At 35.8% G+C, this 22,065-nt stretch overlaps 1 protein-coding gene across 1 annotated transcript in view; it reads left to right on the top strand.

Annotated features, from left to right (window-relative positions):
- Positions 1–22,065, top strand: part of EYS (eyes shut homolog) — a 710,358-nt gene that overhangs the window by 223,527 nt on the left and 464,766 nt on the right. The window contains exons 19-20 of the mRNA XM_072333503.1: positions 5,278–5,475; positions 7,772–7,893. Of these exons, the coding sequence (XP_072189604.1) occupies positions 5,278–5,475; positions 7,772–7,893 (320 nt within the window). The remainder of the gene's footprint in view (positions 1–5,277; positions 5,476–7,771; positions 7,894–22,065) is intronic.

The raw sequence follows: 22,065 nt of genomic DNA, 5'->3' as shown, positions 1-22,065 counted from the left end.
GGATATATTTTGGTGTAATGTCAAATAGGTGCATACATCACTGAAATTCCTGCCCTTCTGGGAATTTACTAGGAACAAGAATCTGAAGAAGCATAAATGTATGCTCCAGCTTGCAGAATAGCGTGACTAGACTACCAAGAGGTGCTAGGCAGGGGGGTTGGAACTACATGATCCTTGAGGTCCCTTCCAACCCGGGTCATTCTGTGATTCTGTGATTCTGTGATTCTGTGATTGAGATGTAAAGATCAAAAGCAGCTTGGGCAATAATAGCAGTGAGATGATGGAGCTTATAATCCTAAAAGAATTAAGAAATGCTCGTGGTAGATGCTTGACATCACTGAGCTGACTTTGGTCTGTTAAGGAATCTCTTTTGCAGATCCCATTTGTGACTTCACTGAGGGAAAACAGATTTATCTCGATACCACTGATTTATCTTGAAGGATAAGTCAAAGTACAAGCCTTTCTAATGTACAGGAAATCAAGCATACATAACAGAAAAACTGACAAATTGGGAACAGAAAACCATGCACAAAAAAGTTAAATGCAATGGTGAGTTACCTATCTAGAAGGCATCCAATCATATGGGGATGGAATTAGTACAGCTGTAGTGCAACTGAAGCTATAACTAGCAAGGCACATGAAGTACAATAACAGAGTTCCACTGTTTTACTATGAATGGGAGTCTGAAAAAAGTAAAGCACTGGAACTTGCTGCACAGAGAAGTTGTGGATGCCCCATTCTTGGAGGCATTCAAGGCCAGGTCCAGTGGGGCCACGGGCAACTTATTCTAGTCCCTGATTTAGTAGTTGGCAACCCTGCCCACAGCAGGAGGGCTGGAACAAGATGATCTTCCAGGTGCCTTCCAAACCAAGCCATTCTGAGAGACTATGATTCTTTGACTCTTATGATTCCATGATTGATTCAAGCTCCTTTTGTCAGAGTGAAGACATCTACCCAGACTTTCATTAAAAACAAAATGAAAAAGAAAGCAGCACAATAAAACCCTGTCACCAGTTACTGGATTTGCAAACATAAATATGCCAGTATGTGTTAAAACATAAAACATGAAAGTTTAGGTTACCTTAGTTCCTTATTTTCAGTTTGTTTACAGTGAACCTGTTACATTTCAAGTATTTCCAAAAACCGTCTAAGAAACTGAGATAGCATCTCACCTGAAGCTTAAAATAAATTATGAATTTCTGAATAAGAATCACTTTATATATACATATATATATATTTATATATATATTTCAATCCATAATTCTTTGAAGATCACTGTTTCTTAGAGCCACTGAGACCAGCTAAAAGTTGTTCAGCTACTCTTTTGTTGCTCAGCTACAGGATACTGTTATAGTTCACATAAAGAGTAGAAACAGAAAGCAATAGAAAGCTGGTACATTACTGAATCAGGAGAGAACAATATTTTAAATAAAAAGCATTTATAGAAGCCAGAGGTCTGGGAGTATACTGAGACTAAAAATAATCATCTTTAGGAAAGATAAAGAGTAATACTTTTATGAAATACACTGTTAACTCAAGAAACTTGTGGCCACAAGATACTGAGATCAAAAACTTAAAAATTCATTAGCATTCATACAACAGAATCACAAAATTGCAGGAGATGGAAGGGGCCTCAAGAGATCATCATGTCCAACCTCCCTGCAAAAGCAAGTAGCCTACAATAGGTTGCACAGGTAGGTGTCCAAATGGCTCTTGAATATCTCCATAGAAAAGACTCCACTATTTGGGCAACCTGTTCCAGTGGACTGTCACCATTGCTGTAAATAAGTTCTTCTGCATGTTCATGTGGAACATCCTGTGTTCAAGTTTTAAGCCATTACTCCTTGTCCTATTGCCATGCACCACCAAGAGGAACGTGGCCTCATCCCTTATTTACACTGAGATATTTATAAACATTAATCAGATCCCCCCTCAGTTTTCTTTTACTCCAGCTTGACAGACTCAAGTTACTCAGCTTTTCCTCATAGAGGAGGTGGTCCAGGCCCCTTATCATCTTTGTGGCCCTCTCCTGGACTCCATCCAGAAGATTCTTGTTTCCTTTTGAACTGGGGAGCCCAGAATTGGACACAATATTCTAAATGTGTCCTGACCAGGGCAGAGCAGGGGATAAGGATCATGTCCCTCCAACTGCTAGCCACACTCTTTTTAAAGCACCCCAGAATACCATTGACCTTCTTGGCCACAAGGGCACACTGCTATTTCATGCCCAATCTGTTGTTTTCAGGAACACCCAAGTCCTTCTCCTGTGGGGCCCTCTCCAGCAGGTCATCTGTACATAAGCTTATTTATACAGAACAAATATTTTTAAATAATGTAAACCTGTGTCATTCAGGGCATACATCCTCATTTTTTCTTCTCTGATTATTTATGAGTTGTGTTTCAAGACTCTCTTTTGCTTTCATCTGAAAAGCAGTGAGTATCCAGCATTGGTGAAGGATACTGTGGTAGGCAAAAACTGATGCACTGTGTCATGACAAAGTGTCTGCTGCCAAAAAACACTTGGCATGTAATAGGACAAGCAAATCTTTTTTATCATCAACTCAGAGGAAAAACAAATTCTGCATTACTGGATCACCTGACAATTCCACTTGTGAACTATGTGTGAGGCTTATTTATGGGGTAAAAACTCCATTTTAGGAATCAGCAAGGTTGTCACTCATGTCAAGCTGTTGAAAACTTCTGGGCAAACCTCAGTGAGCCACATGGTAGCTTTTGTTATGCAATTTCAGGGAATTCCAAAGCTCATATCATGGCCTGCAAGATCCCTATACATCAGAGAGACCACTGGTGACAGGAAGACAGGGAACAACCTGTGCCATTTTTTTCTCCTCCATTAGCATCACTGCATTGGTCAGATAGTTGATTGTATTTTGTTATAATTTGTTAGTTTTATTCCAGTTCTATTCCTGCTTGTTTATTTTGCTTTTGGAAGCTGCAGAGATAGACACTGGCAGATATATCTGCTTTAAACCAGTTTTGGATCACCCAAAAAAGGTAAAGGTCACAGTCTAGAAATGAAGAAGGAATTGTTTATCCCTTTCCGAGGATCAGGGGTCACCAAGAACTCCAAAGATCCCTCTCTTTGCTGCTGCCAGCCCTTAAATGAGGTCAGTGAAGGCCAGACCCTGGGTCCACCCTTCCAATCACACAGGTGAACTGCTTCCATCTGTGCACTCAGGGATGGCTATACCTTTTCGCCAGGTGCTCAGTCAGTGGTTCAGGCCATGACCTAACAGTTCCCATACAGAAGCCTTAAGTGTTCAACCCTCAAATTAGTCTGCTTTACAGCAAAGATCCAGCTCATGTAAAAACCTTGGGATGTTTTGGAGAGCACGTGTTTCATTATTAAGAAGACCTGGTGATAGCCAGTGGGCTACTATGTAAGTAACAGTCCACAAAGAATGAAGGAAATGTGGAACAGGCCAACAATATTTTGCCTATTCTGGCAATACAAGCAAAGTACAAAAGAAAAGTACAAAGAAAATACATAGGTTCAGTTGATTCTGACCTATACTAAGCACATCATGGAAGTGAGTCTTACCATCCTCTTTTATGGAAGAGCCCAAATCATTTTACCAATAACATAGTACATATAACTACATTTTTAAGTTAAACTTCAGTATCATTCCATCTGATGGTCATCTTAATACTTAAGTTTTATGAGTTTTTCATCCGTTCGCTATATCCTGTATTTTTAAGGAATGTTAAGCTTTCAAACAAGACACTGAATGGCACTGTCACTTGATCTCAACGACTATGTTGTAGATTTGTTCTTCTGAAACTGTAACAAAATATTCAACTTGTTGCTCCAAAATAAGTTAACCACTTAACTGATTCCATTTCCCCAAAATTACATCCAATAATCTATATGAATGGTCAGTTCTGTTAGCGATCGTATACAGTATACAAAACTGCTAAATACTCCAGGTGACTTGTAGCACCAGTCAATTACTTGTCATGAATTCTTGTCTGAAAAGAAATTGAAAATTCTACTTACTATTTTACATCTTATAAATAGGGCTTCTCTTGCCTGCTGTCTGCAGACATACAGCTGCTGGCAGCAAGGTGAGGCTTGCCTGGCTGCCTGGTTCCAATGGCCTGCCACAGAATACAGCTGGGCCCTGCATACAAAAAATGCAGCACAGCAGCTGCGTGAGGGATGATCAAAAATAATGGAAGAAACAACCCAACATACATCAATGTTACTGAAGAAGGAGGGGAAGGAGGTGCTCTGGCTAGCTGGGGTGGGGGCCTAAGGGATCTGGGCAAAGGGCCTGGAGGACTGCAAACCCTTTGCACCACTTCTGGTAGTCACAGCACGAATAACAGCCCAAGAGCACTATCAGAAAGGCAGGCAGGCTCCACGGGTCCTCAGAGGGCTGGTGTACAGCTGGTTGCAGCCCTGAAATCCAGCAAAGTCTGCCTGAAACAGCCTGAAAGAACAGACTTGCCTTCAGCGATGGTGAGGGAAAGGAGAAACAGCTTTACAATCCCATTTGATCTCTCTTGTGTCTGCCCTCAGTGTTTTGAGGTTTTGTTGCTGGAAAACATGAATCAGCTTTGTTTATGCGCTTACAAAGTAAGATTCACTTTAAAGGACCTTTAAATCTTTTAAAATCTATTACAAACTAAGGATTTAGATGAGGGCATCTGTGACCCAAGATCACAATTACTCAATTCCCTGATTACCCCAGAGAAATGTACATAATCTATTACATATTAGAACATTAGAAAGAAAAAAAACTGTGAAATTCTATTTTATATTTTATGTACTGTGGAGGCAGCCACTCATCATTAAAATAAAAGCAACAACACATCATTTAATACAGATTTAATAATATATTTAATAATGCAAGGTTCCTTGCACTTCACTTATATTTGGGATTAGGAGTTAACCTACTAACAAATTGTATCGTAGCTGTGGTAATATCAGGAAGATGTAACGGGAAGCTACAAATTAAAATTCATTAAGTGCAGTTTTTGAGCTATTTTAGTGGACAAGGTATTCAAGTGCTATTTTGATTTTGAAATATGATGTCATTATATAAACAAAACAGGAACAAACTGTCCTTTTTTGTTTTTAAAACAGCAAAGCAAATAAGTATTTCTGCATGGTACTATACATATGCATATCTCTGAGAGCCTCCAACTTAATGTTAAGCAGGAGTCTAACAAAAATACAACTCATAATAGGCAGCAGCTGCAGGGATATGTTCATTAGTTAAATTCTGACAGCTTTGCTACTTTTCTTTTCAGGTTCAAACTGTGAGTTTAGGCCTTGTGAGGCCAGTAATCCCTGTGAGAATGGAGCTGTGTGCACAGAAGAAATGAATTTGGATGCTTTTCCCCTTGGATTCCAGTGCCAGTGTGTGAAGGGTTTTGCAGGTCCACGCTGTGAGATCAATGTCAATGAGTGCAGTTCTAACCCTTGCCTCCACGGATACTGTTATGACAGTGAGTTCAGTCTGGTTACTTCCTTTAATGTAGAGTAGTCTTTCTGCTGAAGCATCTGTAGCTACTGAGCTACTCTGGGGAAAACAGTGGATAATTTACTGAAATTTAGCTTGTCTGGAGTTCCATAGCCAGTGCCTGGAGGATTATTTTTGCCAACTGCCTTGACTCCTAGTCCTGAGGTTTGTGTGTTTAAGGGCAGCTAATGAGAAATTTTAATGAGATTTGTGCTGTCTCCTTTGATACCTAAATTAGCCAAACATATCTTACATTGTACATCTGATGAGAGAATAGTCAGTTGCTGAAAAGGAGCTCGTAGAGCAGTTAGGTTCTATATGTGATAATTCTAATGAGTCTTAAAACTGCATTAATGATAAAACATAGAGTGTCTGTTTACTATAGTGTGCTCCGTATCATGTAACTGACCACGTAATTGACTCTTCCTGGTAGCTGTACTTGCATGCTTTAGAAGCAACCTGATGATGAATTACTCTAACATATTTTGTCTGGATCGTGAGGCTACACTGAATAGCAGCCAGTAATTAATGGAGTACTTTATGAAAAATGTTATGGATTAAAACATATCAGAACCCATTCTGTTCTTGGTAAACAAAAGGAAAAGTGGTAATTTTCATAAAGACTTACTAACTTTGGTTGAAAAGGGGAAAGATATTTGGAGGTCACATATTTAAACCTCCTAATGGACTAACATTGTCTTTTTCTCACTGAGTTCTGAAAGCCCTTAAGGAAGGACAGAAATTCCAGAAATTCTGGAAGGCCTATTCCACTTCTGCACTACTCTTGTAGTGATTTCTACCCCCTAAATATCCCATATGGATCTCCTAAGCTGTAATTTTTGTCCATCAGCCCATTTCACTAGAAAAAGGAATTCAATTGTCATTTCTGTAATTGCTTTTAAAGTTATTATTACCTAATTATCTAACTACTAACCTGTCCCTGAAGGAACTAATACAGAGTGTGCCTAGCTGACTTCACCTTTCCCCATACTTGAAGCACTGAGCTAACCTGCGAATTTCCCTGAAATTCAGAATTCTTAGACAAATGTACAGAAAATCTAATTGACTTTCTGTGCTAAAATTCTAACTCCAAATTGCTAAGTTTATCATTGTCTAATACTCTCCTAGTTAAATAAACAAATAATTATGAATTAAGCTTTAAGAATTCCATGTTTTCATACATGAATATTTCCCCATACATGGGAAATAGGCTTTGTAATTTATCTAGTAAAGACTATTTCCTGAGAAGTTCACAGATATTTTCTATTTACTGTATATTTGCTCAGAAACATTTTTGGACTGGAACTTAGTTGAGTTGCAGTAAAGTTCTACATGCCATATGATTTTGTGGATGGTTTGGCTTTGTGGTACCTCTAAATTTGACTTGAACCATGTAGACTTGTCAATTCCTCTGCACTGCACTGCAATTTTTTCACTGACTGTAGAAAGCTTGAATACTGAGGATGCTGTAAAGCTCTGAGCAGATAAAAAAGGCTGCTGCTCTGGAGGACTTAACATATTTGATGAATATAATAGCAGCTCTGTGTATAGACTTAGTGACAGACTAGATTCCATGGTAAATCTTAGAGATAATGAAGAACCTAGGGACCTCTTTGAGTTTATAGGAAATCCAGGCCTGCAAGATCTGCAGTTATTGCTCTCACAAACTCCTTAAACAGATGTAACACTCTAAAGATTCCTCTCCCTTTACTAATGATAAAAACCAGATATAACTCTTATTATTATCCTGCTAATATTGAAGTGAAGCATAAAAATCCATTGTAGGTTGAACTGCCAAATTCTAAGCAAGTTTTCCTTCAATGTATTGCTTTAATAGAAGGTATTTCTTACAAAACAAAACAACCTCCTACCCATCACAAAATTAAAAAAGAAGTGAGCAACAAATTCACAACATTTAACCATCCCAATCTCAGGCCATTTTATCAAAGATAAAATCTTATATTTGCAGTTTTATGAAGTAAATTTTTTTATTAGCTCATGAGATGTCATTACTTTTTCAGAAACTAGTGAATGAAAATTGATGTATAATTCCTATGTTAAAACATTTGATATATATATATATTTAAATTAAATTAATTTTTAAATTAAAAATTAAAGAGGTAATTAAAAGTAATGCATTTAATTTATTTCCATTCTAACATATCTACACCTTTCATGTACACCATCGTGATGAGTAGTCTTGACTAAAGCTTACTTAAATTTACAACATTCAGTAGTTATACTGAAGCAACCTTAGTACATAAATTCTATTTCTATTGCAGTTGTCAATGGCTTCTACTGCTTGTGCAACCCAGGATATGCAGGACTAACGTGTGAGCAGGACATTGATGACTGCATGAACAATGCTTGTGAGCACAATTCTACTTGTGTTGACCTGCATTTGGTTAGTACAAAATATTTTTTTAATTAAGATGTTTGTTCAGTTCTGCCTGAAAGCTAAAGTTATGTATTCCAGACTGTTCCAAGTCCTGAACATGCACTTAATCCATACACCTGTAAAGAATTTTCTATTTTGCCTTCCCATTTTTATTTTTTAAATGTAGACTTTCCTGAAAGTAATGCTTCCTATTTATTTGCATGGAAACTTCAACAGATATAAAGAGCACAATAATACTACTCGAAAGAGCAAATTATCAACAATAAACACTGTTTTTCAACATAGTCACCACCATTGGTAATATGATGAACAAGAGCCTGTGTGCAGAGCTCATAAAAATCTGCACCAGTGCAGGGTGACAGACTGTCACTGTCACCTCTGCTCAAACACATCACCAACCACCTCACTGTACTCACATACACTGTTTAGTCTCCATAAATGTTCAGCAAGTGTTAATAGTTATCAGAGGGTACAATTTTTCATGCATGGAGAAATTCAGTTCTACACATTTGCTTCATATGCACTTATCTGTCAGATGCCGTTTTTCCTGACTGCCCCTCTTCTGCCATCTGTTGCATGGCAGCATCTAATGGAATAATTGGCAGGACCTCCACTGCCGTGCCACCAATATCTGCCTCTGACTGTGTGGGCCAACATAATAAAGTAGGAGGCATTACTTTCAGAGCAGACCTAATAGAATTATTATTATTTATTTAAAATCATACAGGTAATGAATGTTTCTATCATGTAAAATTATTGAGTCAATGTGGTTATTTAGAGAATTCAATGAGGAGAATATTTTCAATATAAATGCTTTCTGTCTTTATGGCCTTATTATAAGTGACAGCAATACTCATTTACACCCATGACATTGCCCTCAAAGGGCTTAAAAAGTCGCTTACTGTGAAAAGTTGCTTTATTTTAAGTATTGCAGCAATTAATTTCAAAACTATTCATCTATATTAGTTCCTGAGACTTGGGAAATGTTAAAGTTTCTTCTCAGAAATATAAAATGATTTCTTCACGGAAGGAAAAGAGAGGAACAATTAATTTGGCATCAGGCCTTGCCCATGTTCTGTGTCACAATCCTCAGGAATCCTAAGACAGTAATCAATTTGTTTTCAGTGTACTCAGTAGGGACACTAGGACTGCGCGGTACAAATATTCTCCTTCAAGAACATTCAAACTTTCAAAGAACTTGGTTGTGGTAAGAAAAGAAAAAAAAAAAAAAAAAAAAAAAAAAAAAAAGAAAGAAAGAAAGAAATTGAAGAAAGATTAGCTCTTTGAAATGTCTTCTAATTTCTCCTAGCATGTTTGTTAACAAATTTAAATTAACAAAATGTTAAAGAAAGGAATAGAATTCAGATAAAAATGCTTGTACCTAAGTACACTCCAATGGTGTTATGTCTCCAATAACCTACACTCATTTCCAGAACTGTTTCTTATTTTTCATGGTTAGAGCACATAATACTTTCTATAACTGTACTTTGAGAACTAGTAAGTAGCTTGGCAATATTAAGTGCTTGATATGGAGACTACTGAGCTTATATTGCTTTTGTTCTTGTCTCTGGGTGTTATTGGAAAGGCATATATTTTCCTTAGCACTAGAACTCAATATTTCTAGCTCTCATACTGAACACATATTGCCATCTTAAAATCAGACATTTCAGAAATAAGTTTCATGCTAGTAAGAAATACTCTGTCCTGCTTTTATGAGACTGCATTGCATATGTGGACATTCTATGTATTACCTGTCTGCAGCTGATGTGCTAACTGAGACCTGAGATGGAATTAAAGTGGAAAGAAACATACATGCAGAAGTTAAAACAAGACCCAAAAATATCAGAAATGAACAAAATTACAGATACTTTAGATAATGAACATATAATTCCACCAAGAGTGTTCACTAATCTTAACTAAATGAGCTGTAATACGGATCCAGGAGGAGTTTTTAATTTAGGCAAAATGAAAACTGCCAAAGAATGGTAGCTCACAGCTATTTTTAATACTAATTTTGTTTTGTTTTTTTTTTTTTCTCATCTTTGTTTTCTCAGTTGGTTTGTGTTTATTTTTGTTCTGCAGTATCAAACCATTTCTCATCTTCTTTGTCACAGACTGATGCCATTTTGCTGTAAATGGACTGTGACATAGAAAATCAGTGAAATGCATGCAGACTTTCAGAGAAAGTCTGAAATTAGAAAGAAAAAGTAAAAATTTATTCAGTGTGGATTCAATGGCTGTCTGGAGGAAATAAATGGAAACTTAGGGTGTAGTTTTAGACCCTGAATTTGATATTTTTCAGACCTCAATGGCTTTCTCAACATAGTTCACCTCTGTTGTCAACATTACAGGAAACATCCAAAGTGAAATGCTTGCTCTGATGTTACTTAATGGGTACATAAAAGAAATGCAGAATTTGTTCTGCATTATGGGACTATAATTTGTGATACTAATGTGAATCTGTGCTCTTAAAAAAACAAAACAAATACAGAACTGGCTCTGCTTAATTGAAAAAACTAGTATCAGCATGTAATTAGTAATACAAAAAATAGGGAATTACTAATAGTTTTGTTAAGCCATGGCAAAAATAATGCATTGCTATTCAATATGTATACATTCTCATTATATTCTCTGTCATGTATTTACTTAAACTAATACTTCTGATACTAGTTTCTGAATGAAATCTCATGTGGTTCATCTTTTTAAGTTAACTTTAGAATGGTACATGTAAGAGTCAATTGCATTATTCGGTTTGTATGGGATGACATTATTTGGCATACAGTGTTGTTCTTGGTGTATTCATTTTCAAAGGATATTTAATTTCTTCCATTCTAAATGATGCAGTTTTATGCCCCGAGATTCCTCATTAATGGATATAAACACGATTAATGAATTAACGAGAACTGATAAAAATGGAAGACCCATTCCCTCTTCATCTTCAGCCAAAAGTGGGAAAAGAATAGATATTGACATAACAATCCTGTAGAGAATTAATTTTTGATGTTTAAAGGGGCATCTTCTCCTTTAAGATGGTAATAAACTGGAGAATTGGGAACAACTGAGGCATAATCAAGAAGACTTAAAAACAGATGGATAGTGCAATAGTGTCATAGTTTCTATATGAGCTATGCTTTTCTTCCAAAGAAAATTACAGTTCCCTTATTATACATGTCAAGGACCAAAGAACTTAATGTGAGGAGTTCCAACAGACACTGTAATGGCAACATACACTTCACAGACTTTCGTTGAGTCTCCAGGAAGTGGATGGCATTAAGCAATTGGACCGTGGGATGAGATCAGGACAAGTGAAGTACACAACTGAATGACACAATTAGGTCAACTTAAGGAGGCTCTGATTTTCCACTGCATCCATGAATTCCAGTCACCTGAGACCTACTATATACCAGTAAAAGTCACTACGAGTCATATTACCTGAACTTTTGGTTGCTCAGGAATAATTAATTGGCTAACTATGCTAATTTAAGTTCTACTCTGCAGTCCAACAACTCAGATAGCTTTGATGCATATTTCTAGTTCAAAGTAAGAAGCTGACAGAGACAATTAGCATTGCCAGAAAGATACTTTCATTATATCTTTTTCCTTTTTGTGTTGATAATATAGCATAGTACAGAGCTTTAAAACAAGGCAACCTTGTATATTAACCATGCGCTAGCACAAAAATTACAGTCCTGTATGCTGTGTTGATCGCAGCTGGTGTCTAAGCACCACACAGCTGCTCACTGACTCTATCCCCATTGTAGGATGAGAGAGAGAATAGAGAGTGAAGCAATGTTAAGCAGTGGGTGATAAATTATAAAGTTCTTTTCTACTGAAGTTTCATGGAAGAGGAAAATTCATGAATTTTACCTATTGCAAACACTACACGTAAGAGGAACCCACTGCTTCCTTTTTTGGATCTCCTAGGTCAACAAGCATTAAAAGCGGCTAATACTTCTAGCATGGATTCCTATCCCTTATACAGATTAACAGTATACAAAATTGTCATTTTATTTCATGGCCTAACTATAAAGACTATTGCCAATCATTGTGTTTTGGTTTGTTTGTTTGTTTGTTTGTTTTTTGTTTATATAACAAAACATTTCTGAATAGAATCAAAGTGATTTTCATTGTTCTGAGAGACTTGCCTACACAAAGACTGGGAAATACCAGATTTACAAGCATGTAGAATATATTAATTATTCAGTCAAACTAATGGATCAAAATAATGGAAGTAGCAGAATGTATTGGGAAGCAGTAGTGCTGTTCCTGCAAAAGTAAGTCCTCAGTAGCTGAGAAAAGGAAAGAGAGGTTGAGGCTTTCAGCGTACAGTAGATAAGTACAGAAAAATCAACAGTAATTATATTATAAACTGTAATTATTTGTACGGTTTTTGTTTTAAGGTGGCAGAAGGACTCAAAATGAATTTCAGTGATGTGTATTTAGGAATGTACATTTGGAGTTGTAGGGAAGGCTTCTATGAAAGAGAGAGAAGGAGAGAGAATCAGTTATATATGGATATATTTCCTGGAAAATAAAAAAATAAATAAATCAGGAAAAATTTTGAGAGTTAATAGACAGGAGTTCTATCCAACTCATCATATTCCAAGAGTGCAACCAACAAGTAGCAGATTATATAAATTGTGAAGGAAGGATTGATTGTAACTATGGCACTGAGAACTTAGGAAAAATGTTGTAGTTCTGTTAACGGTTTATGTTGCCAAGTAAAAGAAATTAGTCAAGACTTTGCACTGCCATAATTTCCTAAATTTATCATCCAACTTTATTTTCTGTTTAAAACAGAATCACCTGTATATTCCTCTTACTAGGGAGAAGATATTATCTCAAAAACTTTTAATTTATTTTAGAACATCCAGAGATGCTCAAGGTATGATGAAATAACTCAGCCTCAGGAGATTCTGTCTTCTTGCTGATAAGAACAGGTGGTCTGACATTCAAAATGAGAACAGAGACTAGATACACCTTCTTCAATGAAACACTTCCAGATTTCTGTGGGACTGGAAATTCTCTAAGGTGTCAATAAAGCAAGCAAACTCTGCCTCTGGAACTGGTTTGAAAAAGAACCTAGCTTTAACTAAAGGTCAGACCATATAGCATGAATATCATATAGTGTACAGCAAACAAGAAGCTGTTAACAGTTCCCAGGTCACAAGAATTCAAGTAGAGTTGTTATGTGTGACTTTAATTGACTTCACTGAGAGAATCCATGTGCTGAAATTGTGAATGTGCTGTTTGACAAATCAGTTTTAGATTACCAATTACACACCCCAGAAAACTGCAACACAGCAGCTGGAGTTCACTTAAGAAACTCACAGCTGCTGTAGTGGTTCTGTAAACTTCTGCTGTTAATACAAGTCCCTGTGCTGCCACGAGGATTTGACTTGCCTCGATATGTTATGTCTTCTACATATATGTATTTTAAAAAAAGGTGTTGTCACAGTCCTTCAATAAAAGTTGTCTTTGTAAAAGATCCAGTGAAAGAACTCCCTCCTCTGCTTTGTGCTTCAGAGCTGGTGAATAAACAATGCTGCAATACTAGCAGTACACAGACTGAAAACATAAATCGTTATGGGTTTTATTCCTCTATGCTAGAATATGTCCACTTGAGTCAAAGCTATTGGAATGTACAAAATTAACTATTGACTTACTAACTTAGGATAATATCCTCCATATTGATCCACAGAATTGTTTGTTGCTTGGAGGATGTGATTATGATGCCTTATGTCTTAGTCATCTAATAGAAGTCAGCAAATAAGCAAGAGAATAACAGGATCTATTAAAGATAAAAGCAAACAATTGCTCATTAACTTCTCATTTTAACATATTTGCTCTATTTATTATAGTACTTAAATTGCTTAAATTTGACTTTCTGGAAGTAAATTGTAGACATACATGAAAACAGCTTTAACCAACAATGTTGGTAAATGCCATAGGCATGTAAGCCTTCTACTATCTCTCAAAAACTGAATTTTAAGCGCTATGCAAAATTGAATAAGATTGTTACAAAGGGGAGGAAAGGGAGACTAAGAGGTAGCTAATGATGGAATTTCCAATGAGATTTTTGAACAGATGGCAAACCAGTTTGATAAAGTTACAGGAAGGGGATCCCAGATGGTGTGTAAGCTGTAGGTTATGCCAGGAGCAAGGAGGGTGGATGGAGAGAATCAATGATAGCAGGGAAAAACTGAAGAACTTCACAGAACCATCTGGAGAATGATGGCCTGTGTGTGGAAAGCATAACCCTAAACCTCTGATTTTTACATGATATAGAGACTGACATTTTGTTTGAGGCAGAGCTGAAGCTTTTGTACCTTCAAAAGCATTATATGATGGGCTGGCAATTTTATTATAGAGACATAGGACTATAGACACTTCAGTGATTCATTAGGATTTAGCTGCAGAGAAGTGGACAGAGCAAATTGTCTGTACTTATTACCTTTACAGAACAGAAGGTCACAAAAGGATATACATCCATAAGGAAATCACTCTGAAATAAGTTGAATCAGGAAATTTAAAGATCCTCAATCAGTCTTTGGTACCTGCCCATAAGTGTTTTTAACATGCAGAAAACAAGAAATAAGATTGAGTTTATTTTTGAGTTAAATGATGATGAACTAATCAAACTGCTGTGGAATAAGTCTGAGCATCAGGACGATTACTAAAAAGGAGCTCTTGGACTATAATTTCACATAACGCTTTCTATTACAATTGCCTCTGAAATCAAGCCATATGATTCTGGGCAGAGAATTTTAAGTCTCGTCTCAACTCTGTTTAGAGAGCAGCACTGCAAATTCTCTCATGATGTATTTTTCTGACATTTGTAATCAGTGAAGCTAGGCATCTTGCAAACACATACTTTTATTTGAAAACTCAGAATATTTTGCTTTAGTAGCAGGTGTTGAATGCTCAGCAGTTCTGAAAATCATCTCTTAAGCTAAAAAAAATCAGAAAATAAAAACAACAACAAACAAACAAACAAACAAACAAACAAAAAAGGCATTAATTCAACATATGAAAAGTTACCTGCTAGGTTAAACCAACCTCAGTTTAAGTATTATCTAATTTATTTAGGGCACAATTCAGATGAAACCTTAAACTTACTCTTCCTTTCTTGTTTCCATTAGTCTAAATATAAGTGGACATAAAAACACATATTTTCCTTTACTACTTCTCTGAATAGACTGGCCTCCTCCTGCTCTTTTTTGCACTGTATGAAGCAACAGAAAATTATTTCATTCCACTAGATTTAAAAAACACCCTAATTCTGGCATTACTTACATTTTGAGTATATTTGATTTTTAAACTCTTGCATTTTCATTTTAGCTTACACTTTTATGTGAGTTAAATGGAACTGATATAAGTTGGTACACAGAAGTTTTTTGATGAGCAAGTCATTTTGTCATCATATAGTAGATCTTTTTTATTCTTCAGTGAGAACAGATAATGCATATATTCACGTCAGTAATTGAAATGCCCTGGCATTCCTCTTCTCCCACTGTAGCTGACAGAAAAAAATGTTGTTGATTTCAAAGTGCCACCAAACAAGTATATTCTAATTAGAGGATCAGCTTTTTGGATACTATGGCAAACACATGACATGCATAATCTGCTATCAAGCCAATTTTTAATCTTTTTCAAAGGGGGAAGAAAAAAAAAAAAAAAAAAAAAAAAAAAGCTTTCCAGAATACTATCCATTGATTTTAAAGCCAGATCTTCACAGGTATGTTATTGAAGGAAAAAGAAAAGATCGAAATCAACTCTAACTCCAGGTCTGCTCATCCCTTTATCTTTTTCCTGGAAAAAAATCTATTAATAAAAATTAATTCAGTCTGTTTTCTCTTTCTAAGAAAGAAAAAGTCTTATACAAGGATACTTAGTTTCTACTCTAAGCAAATTTTCTTACCCAAGAATTTCATAATGGAAAAAGCATCTCACCCTTAATTTTAGAGGCACTACTAGGTGTTGTTTTAATAAACTGATAATCAAACATCAAACAAAATCAAGTATTCTGATAACTCTTCCCTGGCAATATAACTCATAGATCCTACACTGCCAACTCCGTCAATTACTGAACCATGGTCAGCAGGGAGTTGGCTATTTTGACACCTGAAAGCAAGTGAATTTTCTGTTTCTGAAACTTAAGAAGCCTGTTAGATTTATCTATATCTGGTGCCCTTAGGCTACTTCTCACATGGCCCTTTGATTAGTTCTTTTGAAAGACTTCCAGAACTCATATCAAGGCTTTAGATATAGTGTTGTCCATTTTTACTACAGGGTTAGCCAAAGACTTAAACTTTTATACTAAAAATTGATTTATAAAGCAAAGAATCATGGTGATAATGCGATGAAAGTTATCAAAATGACCATACAGCAAGATATTTTTCAAGTTCCAACAGACTGGTTTAGATCATCAAGGTAAACTGAGCTGTTTGCAAACATTAAACAGATTTTGCAGACAAATTAAAACAGTTTAATGCTATTGTTTCAAAATAGAATGTAAAAAAACAATGCAATTTTAAAAATACATATATTTTATTTTGTATAAGTATGTTTACTTTGAAGTATATATCTGAGGGAAAATACAAGAGTACGACTGGATTGTCATATTCCTACTTATAAGCAGCCAATTCTGGGAATGCTCCCATTGACTCCTTATGAAACAGTGAAATGAGAACTTATATTATTTCTCAGACACCAAGCCTTAGATAAGGAATTAGCTGGATGGTCGCACTCAGAGTGTTACGGTCAACAGCTCAGTGTCCAGATAGAGATCAGTGGTGGCATTCCTAAGGGATCAGTGCTGGGACCATTGTGATATCTTTGTAGGCAACATGGACAGTGTGGTTGAGTGCATCCTCAGAAAGCTGCAATGACACCAAGCTAAGTGGTGCAGTTGACACGCTAGGAAGGAATGCTATCCAGACAGACCTGGACAGGTGTGAGAAGTGAGCCCTTGCATTCCTCATGAAGTTCAACAAGGCCAAATGCAAGAACCAGAGTCAGGGTAATCTCAAGCACAGATATAGGCTGGGCAGAAAATGGCTTGAGAGCAGCTCTCAGGAGGATTCGGATGTGTGACAAACTGCAAGTGAAAACCAAGCTTTTGGCTTACTTTTATCTTGATTAAGTGGTTTTCAAGGTATATGGGAATGTTCACTAACAGATAGTGTTGCACACAGCACATGACATGAAACCTTTTTTATGGGTGAGTACTTATCTGTAGTAGCATGTACATGTGTCTGTAATTACTAGAGAATGCTACTGTTTTCTTTTGGTTTTTTCTTTGTTTTTTCTTCAGATATGACAATTAGTCACTGCATTGGTTAAATGGTCTTAGTGAACAGTAGGAAGACCTTTCTCAATTTTATTATGCGGTTCTAATCTCACTAGTGAAAACAGTTTCACAGAAGGCAAAAGCATGTTTTCTTAATATTTTTGTTGAATTTAAATAATTTTAATCACTGAATTCTAGCTATTATTTTTTTGTTGATTCATCTAATTTATCCAGTCTTTACTAAAGCTGTTGTCATGTGCAGAAGTTGCTGTATTGCTGTTCACTGCCGCTTTTAAATCATTATGCTGTACGATTATCTTTTCTCCATGCTGAAAATGTTATGTTTGCATACATAATTATCATAGTGTATATGCCACATACTCACTTGGAATATATGAAAACTTTTACTTGTTCGCTGCCTCTGCTTTTCTCCTTAATAAAGATGCTGTTTTACTGCACAGCATCCTATATAAAAAGGAGCACCTATATAAAAAGAGCATGAGCAGATCATGTGATAAACTGACATTTTATCAGACTCTAATCTTCTTCTTAAATAATAAATAAATAAATAAAATGCCTATACATTTCAACTGCTTCTACTGTGAAGAATACAATAACATAAATACAATACTAATAATGATACTTTGAAGAATCCAGATATCCAGAACTTCTCTGCCTGCCTTTGCAGACTTGCAGATTAATATATACAAAGGAGAAAGACCTTGTGGCATTCAGTGTTGACTGCCAAGTAAGTTAGATTTTCTCATTGGTGTATACTGTTTTATTTTTACTCAGACTATTCACTTGTTGCTGTCTCTCTTTTGTTATAAAAAGCTATGCCACCAGCTGGACATTTATTCTCATGTGTTTAAAAGAATCTGTGCACTGATAAAGAAAAAAAAAATATCAGAAATTGGTCATGTATCACATACAGGCCATAATAAGTGTTTTGCATGGAGATCTAGGGGCATAAGATAACTTAAGAGTTTAATGAGAGGTTAGTTTTAGTGTTAAAAATTTTGCACTGTCTGGGGGCATAGCATGTTGATTCTTTGACATGAAGTAGTGGGCTTTTTATCATATGAAAATAAATTATTCCAGAATATTTCTCATAAGTAATGCTTTCCACGTGCATGTTAATCACTAAATCACACAGTCTCAACTGTTAGCATAGAAATTGCTTTAATTAGACATAAAATCTCAAAGATCTCAGGCTAGAGATAATGTTGCTTCCTGAAAAGTTCTGATCACAAGAAAGATTCTGGAAATAAAAGTGCTTAAATTGGCTTAATAGACTTCTAAAATGGCTTGTTTAACACAGGGCAAACTTTCTAATAGTTCTCTGCTGTAGCTCACTAATTTAGAACAAATGCAAATCCAACTTCTTTGTCTCACTGGAAAAAGTTCTGCTTGCAGTTCTGAATTTCAGTTATCAGTGGTAGATTCAGCCTTAACAAATTATGAGACCAACTCAGTTCTCTTACAGAAAATTGCTCTATGAACAAATGTTTCCTCTATCAGTCTTTTTCTTCAATGCCACAGATTATAAATTATTTTTTCTTTAAAACAAAAGATTTCTGCTTCTTTCTATCTCATAGTCATCTGTAATTTCAGTCCTGGAATTGTTTCTATCTTACAATATAAATTAAAAATGACTTAGAAAATAAGTCTTTAAAATATCTTCTTACTGTAAAGCATGTTTAGGTTAGCATTTTAGTTTGCTATACAAGAACACTCCTGAATCAAATCTCATAACTGTACCAACTTCCCACATATAATTTGCGTTATGAGAAGATCTGTATTATGCAAACAGAAATTATTTTGTGTGAAGCTAAAGCAGCAGTTCTCCACATAGGCATATAATGGGCTCCAATCACCCAGTTTCAGTCCATGGTTTAGGTAAAAACAACTCCAATGTAAAACTCCCAGAGCCAAGGTAGCATGGATGTTGGGTCTTCAGTGCCAATTATTTTGAGACATTTGTTGCCATTTTTCAAGACTGATAGTGTTGATGTAGATATAGTCATTTAAATTCTCATGAAAATATAGCACAATTCATTCAGCCTGCTTACATAGCATTTGATTTTAAATGTATACAGTTTTCCTAAATTGTACACCATTGAATTTTTAAGAGATTCATAAGGAAACACATATGTCAATACATTTATTTTGCCATGGATGTTACAGCAAAGTAAATTGTCAGCCACTCTAGGAATTTTCTCCATACATTCACAGCATGTACCCTCAAATGTTCTCATTATTCAAAATTATGCTTAGAGTTAAATGATGTCACAAGTCTGATATTTACTTCATAAGGTTCATTTCCACTAAAAGCTTTTTCTTAAAACAGCAGTGATTTCTTGCATAGTAATCCACAAGGATACTTCTGTCTTAAATCTCTGAATTTATTTCACTCAACTAGCTGGAGCAAAAAGCTTCCATAGTCTTTTAAGACTAACAGTTGAACACATTTTCTCTGATAACTGAACTAATATTTTTTCTGGTTTCTAGGATTTAACGATGATTGTATACTCTATAGCAATCTGAGCAATTAATGGAAAAAGGTAATGCATGTACATGGAGTTCTACATGACAGTAAATAAGAGCATATAAAAGAAAAGGTAGATGGTAGACTTCAAATATTATTTTGCCACATATAATAATAATTAAAATTAAAAAAAAAAAAAAAAAAAAAAAAAGGAAACTAGGTTAAAACTAACCAATAGGAATCTGTAAGTTCTACCTAACAAACATTGTATTTTGGCAAATAAACACAGTGTCCTTTCAGATATTTTTAATTAGCACATGTGAAACACTTTTTTACTTACTTCTCATGACACTGGTAAGGAGGCTGCTGAGGAAGACCCTTACAAATTTAGCATGCCCTATGCATGTATTTGGTACTGAATTATTTGTATAGGAGTCAACTGTTTAAACTTCTGTATCTGATGCTTTTTCAGAGACAACTTTTTAAGCTAAATTATATTAAATATATAGTTTGTTTGTATACTCTCTATTTGTTTTGTCAAGTTATGTGCAAATCTGAAATATGCTGAGATACTCTCAAGGACATACTTAAACAGTGGTTACAAGAAGGGTGGAGGGAGCAAGAGGTATAAGTTACCTGAAAGAGGTTTCATCTCTCATATCAATAGGCATCTGCTTTGCCTTCTTGAGCGGTTAAAAATCTATAACAACAACAACAAAAAACAACAAACTATTGTAGAGTTCTCAAGATAGAGAATAATTCTTCTATCTTGTTTATATTGATGCAGTGAGTTTGAATATTATATAAATGCCTTATGTTGATTCAGTACAGCTTCAACACTGGATAGAATTTCTCTGAAAGTCAGAATGAACTGCACCTATTGTATTTTGAGAAACATAAAGTTGTAAAAAATACATTTAACTTTCTACACTTGCTGTTGTCCTCACATCCATAAATGGTATCTTATGTGAAAAGTAATATGTTGTGCATGAATACTGTTTTCATAGTACAGGAGGATACTGAAAGTCAGAATTAGCACCAAGCAGCCAGAGTCAAGACTTTGTCGTAAAATGCTGTTTTTTTTCAAATCTCTTTTCAATCTTATGACAGTATAATGATTCACAAATCCAGTGTGGTCAGTAGCTGGTTAAAGACCTGGTGCCTCAATCTGATCTCAGGAGTCAAACAACTTTGTTTAATATCCTCACAAACACACACACACACACACAAAAAGCATATTTCTTCTTTTTAATAAGTCATCTTGCTTGATTTTCTTTTTTACAGAGTTCAAATTGTGTCCTTGTGCTTCAAAACTTTGTACATCACTCTAATGTCTCCTATTGATTTCCATAGAAACCACAACAGATACATAAAGCAGAATAATGCCATTTAATAGGGAAAATTTTCAGCTACAAACACTATTTTTCAACACAGTCAACACCATTGGCTATGAATTTTCAATAGCAGTGAACAAGAGCCTGCAGGAAATGATTGTAAAAATCTGCATCATCAGAAATGACACACTGTTGCCACTGCTGAATCACACTGCCACCACCTCACTGTGATCATACGCTCAGCAAATGATGAATGTTAATGGCTGCCATATTTTCCTCATGGAGGAATTCTACTCCACATATTTGTTTCACGCACACTTCCATGTCAAATACTATTTTGTCAGACTGCCCCTCTGCTGCCATCTGTCACACAGCAACAAAACACAGCAGAATACTGGCAGAAGGGTTCAGCCTCTACTGCCGTACCACCGTCTGCCTCTGATATTGTGAGCCATCATAATGGTATAGGATATATTACTTTCAGAGCAACCCTCTTGCTTAAGAAATCTTTGAAAATGCATTACACTTAGATTCTTTCATTTTCAGTCCATGACTTGATTCGAAATTTTACCGGCTTGTAGCAAAAATGCTAAGTCACAGCTTAAAACAGTGGTTGAGTACAGGAAAGCAGGGTCAATCCAGGGCCACTCAGGTGCATGTAATGCAGCCAGGAGGGGGGAACCAGGATCCTCCCCTTCTCAAACCTCATTTAAGAGTTGACAGTGGTGGTAACCTCTTGCTGGAGGTTCTTGCCTACCTGAGGCTTTTCAAGGGTAAGTAGCCTTTTTTTCCTTTGTTTTTGTATCTCCTGCTACTGTATTTGGGCTTTTCCTTGCTTGCTGCAGCCTAAGGCCTAGTTGCTACCCTGCTATTATTGCTGTGCTTTCTATTATGTTAGAGGGTTGCACTGTTATGTATTACTCAAAATATCTGTATATAATGAACCTGCTGCTTTTGAGATAAGCGCAATGCCACTTGAATATCTGTAGTCCTTTTTGATACAAAAAGAGAAAGAAAAAAAAAAAGTAGATTTAAATTATTATTCCTTTCACTAGGGCTTCATG

This window comes from Excalfactoria chinensis, chromosome 3, assembly GCF_039878825.1.
Source record: "Excalfactoria chinensis isolate bCotChi1 chromosome 3, bCotChi1.hap2, whole genome shotgun sequence".
NCBI classification, from domain to species: Eukaryota; Metazoa; Chordata; class Aves; order Galliformes; family Phasianidae; genus Excalfactoria; species Excalfactoria chinensis.
Note: the sequence above shows the minus strand (reverse complement) of the source record. Positions and strands in the feature narration are given on the sequence as shown.